Genomic DNA, 9,217 nt, shown 5'->3' with positions numbered 1-9,217 from the left:
AAGGACATGATGGACATGAAGGACAGGAAGGACATGAAGGACATGATGGACATGAAGGACAGGAAGGACATGAAGGACAGGAAGGACATGATGGACAGGAAGGACAGGAAGGACATGATGGACATGATGGACAGGAAGGACATGAAAGACATGATGGACATGAAAGACATAATGGACATGAAGGACATGATGGACATGAAGGACATGATGGACATGAAAGACATGATGGACAGGAAGGACATGAAGGACATGAAAGACATGATGGACATGAAAGACATGATGGACATGAAGGACATGATGGACATGATGGACATGAAGGACATGACGGACAGGTCTCAGGTCAGACAACAACAGCAACATTAAATTTCAGTTTTAAAGAGAAAAGCAACAAAAGTTGCCGTTTCTCTGCAGCTTTAACGAGTTTCTGCTCGTTTAGGTGAAATCTGATTTTATATCAAACTTCGGATCCTTTCAGTTCGTTTGTGCCTCACAAACATCGTGACGTTCGGCCTGAAATACACAATCAATAAAACTCCAGTTTTACAGAAAGTTGATGTTTTGCCCTGCCTTCTCAGCAGGATCCGGGTTACAGAAGCAGCCATGTTGGAACCAGTCTGCGTGCTAACCATGTGGGGCTTTAAGCTCCACCTACAACCATGGTGTCATGTGACCTTTCATGAACAAACAGCAGCAAGATCAGAACTACAGGAATCAGCAGGAGTTCCTTTAGTTTAATGAGAGAAACGTCCTGTTTGTTTATATGGAGGGGGCGGGGCTTAAGACTGGTTCTAGAACCATCCTGTGGGGGCGCCGAAACAACTTCGGCTTCAACTTCTGGGTTCTTGTATGGAGTCTAGTATTTCCTGGGGTCAGGGGTCCCAGCACCCCCGGTGGACAGAGGTCAGTACTACAGTCTGTGTGGGCTTACCGAGCAGGAGGCGTGGAGGGGCTCCTCCTGCAGGAGCAGCACAGCAGACATCCTCCCAGTATGGCCAGGCAGGAGGTGGCCCAGCCCAGGTACAGACCAGAACCGAGCTCAAAGCTGCAACAGATCCAGAACAAAGGTTTAGAACCCCCCTGAGATTCAGTGACCTCCGCCTGCTGGGTACTGACCGGGCCCCGCTGTAGAGCGGGTCGTAGAAGTCCTGGATGACCCCGGCAGCGTACCAGGAGACGGCAGTCAGGGTGAGGACACCTGAGGGGGGAGGGGACACTCAGTGCTGCTTCCTGGTACAGCTGAGTGAAGACAGCGTGAGCAGCTCTTACCGGACAGGATGAACATGACTCCTCCGCTCAGGGCCATCTGACCTTTGACCTGCTCCGACGTACTGCCCAGCTTTGTGCACTTGAGTCCGAGCACCGAGACCACGATGGAGGCGAGACCGAGCAGCAGAGACAGGATCATCAGAGCTCTGCAGGCCTGCAGGTGAGCTGGAACACAGACAGCATCAGTCTGAGGACAGGGACCAAAGCAGGTCCTCTGAGTTGGACCGCTTACCTGGGAGTCCGAGGACTGTCTTGAACCTGCTGCACTGAACCGAGCCCGTGGAGGTGGCAGCGCAGCTCATCCACAGGCCTTCAAACTGCCAGGAACTGGTGGTGACCGACTCGGCCTGACTCTTCACCTTCCAGGTCTGAGAGGAGGTACAGCTGGACTGCAGACACCAGGACACCAGGCCCAGAACGAAACCCACAACCTGCAGGCCCACCAGCATCCTGGAGGCACAACAGCACAGTGAGAACATCCTGATGGCCTCCTGAGGAACCTTCCTCCTGGGGAACCTTCCTCCTGAGGAACCTTCCTCAGGGTTGGACTCTTGGTCCAAACAGAGAAACCAGTTAAACCTGAATCATTCAGATTCAAACCGTCTGTCGGCTCATTTCAACACTTTTACAAACATTTATTTCATCTTTTCACTTCCTCTGCAGGTTCTTCAGTGGTTCTGTCTCCTTCCACCCAGTGTGTCTCTGCTGGAGGACGGATGGGTTCTCCCCAGAGGTCAGAGGTCAGAGGTCACACAGCCATTGGATCTGAGCTTCAAACAGGAAGTGAAGGCTCCTCCTCCATAAACCCTGTAGAACCATCAGAACCTTCTGCTGCTCACGGGTCAAGAAGTTCTGATCCGACTGATTCCACTCAGAGACTGTTTGTCTGAGGCTTACTTTTTACTCTGCAGGTCTCCTCAGCAGCTTCTATATTACCCAGCATGCTTTTCTTCCTCCTGTGTTTCCATCATGGCCGCCCCCACAGATCCTTCCTGTCGTCTCCAATCAGAGCTTTGATGTTCAGGAGGATTCAGAGGAACAGGAAGAGGACTGAAGCTGGAGTTTCATAATAAAGCTCTTCAAAATAAGAGTCTGGCTGTGTCACAGGGTTTTTATAGAAAGTTGATGTCAGTTCCTGTTTTATTTGTTGCACAGAAACACAAAGTGACAGGTTTGCCTTTTAAACGAACTCTGGTCATTTTATCTTAAGATTTCAGACTCTTTAAATCTGATAATATGTGGGTCCGCTCAGACCTCAGGCCCTGAATCCATCTGAGGACCACCTGATGAAGCTGGACCTGAGGCTTTAAACAGAACAGACTCATGGATCGCTTCTTACCTTCTGCTCAGATTCACACGTTGACGTGAGCTTTCCGATGGCTCGGAGTTTCTGTTGGAAACGGATCCGACCCGAGGTCTGCTGGTGTCTGAGGTCGATGAACTTTGGTCAATCCGCCTCCAAACACACCAGAATGGACAGGCAGGTCCCAGCTTCACCGCTTCAGCTGCTGGAGGTGAAGATGAACTCTGAGGATCCTTCAGAGATGGTTCAGAGGACAGAGACCAGGATGGAGACCTGACAGTTGGTGGACTTCAGACGGTTTGTGTTTGCTCTCACCTGGTCCTTCTGCAGAGGAACCATGCTAACAGGCTTAGAATATCTGCTGCTGGTTCCTTACAGACAAATGAAGGGTCTTTATTTTGAAGGACAGAGACAGAAAAGCAACAACAATCCTGAAAACTAAATCACATCAAGCAAAAATGTTTATTTTATCTCCTTAAAAGAGAAATATTTGATCCTGAAGTAAAACCCGACTTCTCCAGGTTTGAACACTGGCCCACTCCTCTTTACAAAAGCTCTAAATCCTTCAGGTTTCTTGGCTGCTGTTGGAAACTCAAAGCTTCAGGACGGAGGTCTGGAGACATAAGGTGGACCTTCTGTCCGTCTCTGCCTGCAGGGACAACTGTTGACATGTCTTCAGTGTAAATCAGCATCAAAGACAAACAAAAAAGTCTTATTTTATGCTTTTATTTGAAAGAAAACAAGCTTAAATAAAGAGAAGAAAGAGTTTTTCTTCAACCAGAGAAGTTTTGTCTCTGCCGTTTCCATGTCAACAGAAGACGGGTCCCGGCTGGTGGACCTGAAAGGCCCTCGGTGGTTTCTTTAGATTACAAAGACAGATTTGGTTGAATTGGACCCACTGGGCAATACCTGACCATCATCACTTCGAGTCTGTTTGTTTCTACAGGAAGTCAAATGAACCAACAGCAGGAGCAGAAAATGCTTCCATTTCTCCACTCTGTGTTTCTGTACATTTTATACAACTTTACATCTGGAGTTCCCACAGTCCTACACCGCGCCTCCCCGGCCGCCGCCGCCGCCTCGGGTCCTCAGCTCGTGCCAAACTTTGACGAACGGTTCTCGGTTCTTCCAGATCAACTCGTGACCAAACAGGATGTACCATCTGAGAGCAGAGGGAACGGATCCGGTTAAAAAAACAAACTCTTCAGCTGCACCGTGCAACACCTCCACCCTCAGGCCAGACTGGGGATTACAGCCAAGTTCTCCTAAAGCAGTGGTGTCCAGTCCTGGCATGTTGACGGAAATATTTCTGTTGATCAGCAGAGAAGCTTCACACACACACACACTCTCTCACACACACACACACACACACAAACTGCTGTCATTTAAAGGTAAATTCCAGAGCAGAGAAAAAACTCACATCCCAAACATGGCTCCTCCTAAATGAGCAGCGTGGTCAAAAAACCTCCATCCCAGCACCAGGCCGGCGGTATCCATGGCAACGATGCCCTTCAGCGCCTGTGGAGACAGGAGATGGGTGGATGAGGCTGAAGAGGACGGGTCAGATGGGTGAGGAGGTGGGCGGAGCCTTACGGTGGCAGCAGTGAAGGTGAACATGGGCAAGAAGATGATGGCCAGTTTGGCTTCAGGTATTTTGGTGCAAACGGCAGCCAGGATGGTCATGATGGCTCCGGACTGGAACCAGAACCACAAACACGTTAGGCTGGACAGAAGAAGATAAGAGGGAACAGAGCCGAGGATCCCCAACAGTTCTGGTTCTGAGACTGAGACGGGTCGTCTGAATCAGACACCTGAAGGAGGTCAAACAAACTCCTGACAGGCCTGCTGGCAGAATGAGTTGAACAACTAAAACAGCAATAATCTTTTCTGAGAAATAATCCCTTCTCTTATCATAGCAGCAGGACACCTGTTCAGGTAAGGATTCCTGATGACATCACTGCAGACTGAGCGTCGAGTTTTCTGACAGAATCCCTCAGAAACAAAACGAGATCATGTGGAAACCTGAGAAAAAAACACGTCCTCGTTTAGCAGCACGTTCAACGCCACATCTGGCTCATCTGTCGAGGTTTAACAGCTGATTGGAGCTGCATGTTAGCAGATGTGACAGACCGCTGAAAACCTCCTGATCCGGGCCTGAACCGAGCCTGATCCGGGCCTGAACCGGGCCTGAACCGGGCCTGAACCGGGCCTGAACCGGGCCTGAACCGAGCCTGAACCAGGCCTAAACCGGGCCTGAACCGGGCCTGAACCGAGCCTAAACCGGGCCTGATCCGGGCCTGAACTGGGCCTGATCCAGCCCTGAACCGGGCCTGATCCAGCCCTGAACCGAGCCTGAACCGAGCCTAAACCGGGCCTGAACCGGGCCTGAACCGAGCCTGAACCAGGCCTAAACCGGGCCTAAACCGGGCCTGAACCGGGCCTGAACCGGGCCTGAACCGAGCCTGAACCAGGCCTAAACCGGGCCTGAACCGGGCCTGAACCGAGCCTGATCCGGGCCTGAACCAGGCCTAAACCGGGCCTGAACCGGGCCTGAACCGAGCCTGAACCGGGCCTGAACCGGGCCTGAACCGGGCCTGATCCGGGCCTGATCCAGCCCTGAACCGAGCCTGATCCGGGCCTGAACCGGGCCTGAACCGGGCCTGATCCAGCCCTGAACCGAGCCTGAACCGAGCCTAAACCGGGCCTGATCCGGGCCTGAACCGGGCCTGATCCAGCCCTGAACCGAGCCTGATCCGGGCCTGAAGTTCCTGGAGTCTGTTACAGGGAGTTGGATCAAGAGTTCTTTTGGATTTTTCACCGAAGGACTGTTTGGACCTGAGTAATCTGATTACATTCAGATAAATACAGGCCTGAATGTTTTCACTCAGACCTCCACCAGAGATGGTTCTGACTCATTTTCATTTCATTACAGTCGGCACGTTTGGCAGTCTGAACCCAATCGGTCCAGAACCAACAGTCGGACCTGCTACTGACCTGAGGTGACCTGGTTACCTGGTTACCTGGTGACCTGGATGTCTGCCGGCTGATTACTGATAATCCAACAAGCATCCTTGGTATTGTTTGTTTGTTTGTTTGTTGTTGATTCATTAAAGTGGATCACAGGATGAGCTGCCAGGTGAGAACACGCAGAGCTGGGAACAATCTCTCTCCAGTTCTCAACAAGAAACCAAAACAGCTTCTTACCGCTCCGAGAGACGGGCTGAACCTCCCGGTGGCCATCTTACAAACGTAACTGACAAACGTGGAGACGACTCCTGAAAGACAGACGACAAACATACAGAAACTGAACAGATGAACGCTGACTCAGCGAGTGACTGCTGCTGTTTGCGGTGCAGCACCTGCAGACAGGTAGACGGCCATGAACTGCTCCCGGCCCAACATGGAGACGGCGCTGGTGGAGAAGCTCCACAGGACGTACATGTTGGCCGCCATGTGGAAGAAGGAGAAGTGACTGAAGGTGGAGAGGAGCATCGGAGAGCACAGAGTCTCTGCAGGAAGACAAACACCGACAGCGGGATGGGTCACACAGAACCAGAACGCTCACACAGGTCACTCACCGGGACCAGAACCACTCACTGGAGGCCGGGTTGGAGGTGAAGTATCTGACCATGAAGCGCTGCAGGGATGGAACCCTCCAACAGCAGAACACGATGGCATTAACAGCAATGATTCCTGGGAAAATAACCAGTTATATTCATCAGGTTCGATGACGCAAAGCTCGGTTCAGGGTTCTGGATGGGATGGTTAGGGTCTAACAGAACTACTAAACGTTCTTAATCCAAAAACCTGAACTGGATGGCTGGAACCGGTTTTGTTGGGTTCTGGTTCTGCAGGAGGATTTACGGGACACTCACCTGTGACCGTCCTCTGACCCTCGGTCAAGCTGTGCCACCATTGGTTGATCTGAAACACAAGCAGCCAATCAGCAGCTCTCTTTGTTCTCAAACTTTGTGCTTTTAAATGTTCCAACTTTAAAGAAACGAGCAGGATGCGATGAGCATTTTATTTTGAAGGAATAAAGCCGGACTCCTTCACCTCTTTGCGGACGTCTCCTCGTTTCTGAGGTCGGACTTTCTCCAGCCAATCAGCTCGGACGTCGTTGAAGTAGCTCTGAACTCGAGACTTGAGTGACTCATACTGCCAGATGGCCGCCGAGCCGAAGGAGCAGCCTGTAAACTGACATGGAGTTAACACCTGCCTGTGACATCACTGCTGATGTCATATCCTGCTCTGACAGGCGAATGTCACCTACCCCCACCGTGAAGAAGAACGGCCTGACGAGCCGGCCGAAGCCCCGCGGGGAGCGGAGGGGGACCTGCCGGTCCACCGTCGGCGTGGGGGTCTGGCGCTGGACCACAGCCTTGGGGGTCTCTGTGTGGGCGGGGCCAGGATCCTCCAACTTCTTGGGTTCTGGTTTTCTAGAAACTTTTTTGAAGCCACATCTCTGCTGTAAGCTGTGAGGCCACCTGGTGGACACACAGAGAACTACAATCAAATACACCTATGGCTGTACCTGTCCAGGTCAAAGGTCACTCAGAGAGCAAAACACAACTGTGTTAGAGTCAGTGAAAGGTCAGGAACGTAGAACGTCTCTGTAGGTTCAGCGATCACATTCCTCAAAAACCTCAAACACAGAACAACCCAGTCCACAGGATGGTCAACTAATCAGAACTTAACCCTAACTAACCCAAACCCACACACACACACCTCACAAACAGCTGAAACAGTTTATTTAAATCTAAATAAATGAGCTAAGTCAAGCCATTCTGACCCTCATGTGAAGAAGTACAGGAGTTTATGTGTAACATCACAGATGAAGAGCAATGAATTAAAAAATAACTTCTGACATCTTTTAAACATCAGCTGTTATATATTTCTGTAACCTGCTAACTAAATATTTGAAAGAATACATGACTAAAAAGCACAAACAGACAGAGAAATGAATCTAAACAGCAGGTAGCTCTGTTAGCCAGGGGCTAACAGCAGGCTCACTCATGCTAACAGAAGCTAACAGATGCTAGCTCCGGACAGCGGAACTCTGTCAGAGTGTCAGCCGGACAAAGCTGCTCCTCTCCGGCTGCAGGGACTGACCTGCCCCCCCTCACGGAGCTCCGGAACAGGGCTCCTCCGGTCGGTCTGAAGAGGACCGAGCAGCTCCTCCAGGCCATGTTGGAGTCCGGTGACCTCTGCGGGTCGGCCGGTACCGGGTCAGGACCACGGGTGGAGGCAGGCGACAGCGACACCCAGAGGGCGGGAGGTCCAGGTTCACTGGAACAACAAAATAAAAGAGCGGGCGTCATTGGGACGGACCACAACATCCGGCTGGCACTTTCAAAATAAAGCATAATTTGTCTGAGTGCAATTTATTTACTGAAATGTTTTGATTTGAAAATGAATTAAAATACATTGCAGTTCAAAGTGTAATAATTTCTTTATTATTTGACCAAACATAAGAACAGTTTGAACAACGAGGTAGGTAAATAACGAGTTAAACTTCACCCTGGAGCTGTCATTGTTGATTCGCTTTTAATAAATGTTCTGATTTCTACAGATCCAATTCTGCTCCTTTTAAAGCTCACACACATTTGAGCTTTTTCACCTCTAATGAGACTTAATTATCTGAATCATTTCAGAGAGGATGAAAGTTCAGCCTGAGTCTTACTTCAGGTTTATACTCTTTATTACTTCATTAAGCTTTATTCTTTAGACCTGATCATTTTTATTTCAGCACTGCTTTGTTTAAAATTACATCCAAATTTAAAAAAAACTGTATAATTTATTCTGCAGTCATGAAGTTAACATTAACATTTTCTTTTATTAAATCCTCATCTCAAAACTTTCCTTCTGACAAAATAATTTATTTGTATAACCTATATGTTTGATGTGTGTAAGGATTATTATTATTATTTAAATGATATGTCTTGAACAACATAAATAAATGATGAAACTTCAGCAGGGCTTTTATTGTGAAGGGCACAGCTGTTTCCGCTGCTTGTGCTTGGTGTGGCTCAGTTCGGCTCGGCTCGGTTCGGCTCAGAACAGACCCGCAGCAGCTGCAGCGTGAACCTGCGTCAGGAACCATGGCGGCCCCTGCTCTCTCCGGTCGGACCGGTTCTGGCTCCGGTTCTGGTTCCGGTTCGGCCGGCAGTCTCGGGAACAGCCCCACCTCGGCCGCGGGGAGGCTGCCGCACGGCGGCGGCTCTGGCTGCGGGCCTGAACTGGACTTCAGGTCGGCGGCCCGCATGGAGGACCTGAACCGGCTGATCCAGGAGTTCGGCAAACAGGACCAGCGGGAGTACGACGACCAGCGGGCCCTGGAGATCCACACGGCCAAGGACTTCATCTTCTCCATGCTGGGTGGGTGAGAGCACCGACACAGAACCAGAACCAGAACCCGCAGGGTCCTGCTCATCCTGAGGTGTCCACGGGGCGGAAGGATGCTCCGGGACCGGAACCGGGTCCGGGTCCAGCTGCGGTGGTTGTGTCCTCCTTCGTTTTATCTGCAGAGAAGATAAAAACAACCAAACATGGTTTTAAACATTTAATAAGATCTGACCTTCAGCCTGTCCGCTTCATCAGCTGGAGCGAGCAGGAGGTCTGTGAGGAGGAGGTCCACCAGGAGGTCTG

The 9,217-nt window shown here is 50.5% G+C and overlaps 3 protein-coding genes across 5 annotated transcripts in view; 1 reads left to right on the top strand and 2 right to left on the bottom strand.

The window, feature by feature from the left end:
* The window catches only part of cldn15lb (claudin 15-like b), a 4,710-nt gene extending 1,580 nt beyond the window's left edge, over positions 1-3,130 (bottom strand). The window contains exons 1-5 of the mRNA XM_017404892.3: positions 2,606-3,130; positions 1,499-1,716; positions 1,267-1,431; positions 1,114-1,195; positions 929-1,042 (exon numbers count right to left, since the gene is read on the bottom strand). Coding sequence (XP_017260381.1) covers positions 929-1,042; positions 1,114-1,195; positions 1,267-1,431; positions 1,499-1,715 — 578 coding nt within the window. The 5' untranslated portion in view covers position 1,716; positions 2,606-3,130. The remainder of the gene's footprint in view (positions 1-928; positions 1,043-1,113; positions 1,196-1,266; positions 1,432-1,498; positions 1,717-2,605) is intronic.
* A 149-nt stretch (positions 3,131-3,279) lies between these two features.
* LOC108229223 (presenilins-associated rhomboid-like protein, mitochondrial) lies at positions 3,280-7,905 on the bottom strand. 3 transcript variants are annotated; one of them, XM_017404891.3, is made up of 10 exons: positions 7,682-7,905; positions 6,843-7,056; positions 6,626-6,766; positions 6,445-6,493; positions 6,167-6,262; positions 5,929-6,078; positions 5,774-5,844; positions 4,163-4,264; positions 3,990-4,087; positions 3,280-3,731 (listed from the first exon to the last, which is right to left on the bottom strand). In XM_017404891.3, the coding sequence occupies exons 1-10, from the start codon at positions 7,888-7,890 to the stop codon at positions 3,617-3,619; spliced, it is 1,245 nt and encodes a 414-aa protein (XP_017260380.2). In that variant the 5' UTR covers positions 7,891-7,905; the 3' UTR covers positions 3,280-3,616. The 3 variants fall into 3 exon arrangements, 2 of the variants coding, with proteins under 2 accessions (XP_017260380.2, XP_024859213.2); XM_025003445.2 differs by having other exon boundaries at positions 3,715-3,855; XR_003038668.2 differs by lacking the exon at positions 3,280-3,731 and having other exon boundaries at positions 4,163-4,292.
* A 669-nt stretch (positions 7,906-8,574) lies between these two features.
* The window catches only part of LOC108229658 (protein MB21D2), a 3,228-nt gene continuing 2,585 nt past the window's right edge, over positions 8,575-9,217 (top strand). The window contains exon 1 of the mRNA XM_037974399.1: positions 8,575-8,947. Within this exon, the coding sequence (XP_037830327.1) occupies positions 8,671-8,947 (277 nt within the window). The 5' untranslated portion in view covers positions 8,575-8,670. The remainder of the gene's footprint in view (positions 8,948-9,217) is intronic.

This window comes from Kryptolebias marmoratus, unplaced genomic scaffold (genome assembly GCF_001649575.2).
Source record: "Kryptolebias marmoratus isolate JLee-2015 unplaced genomic scaffold, ASM164957v2 Scaffold37, whole genome shotgun sequence".
In the NCBI taxonomy this organism is placed as follows: Eukaryota; Metazoa; Chordata; class Actinopteri; order Cyprinodontiformes; family Rivulidae; genus Kryptolebias; species Kryptolebias marmoratus.
Note: the sequence above shows the minus strand (reverse complement) of the source record. Positions and strands in the feature narration are given on the sequence as shown.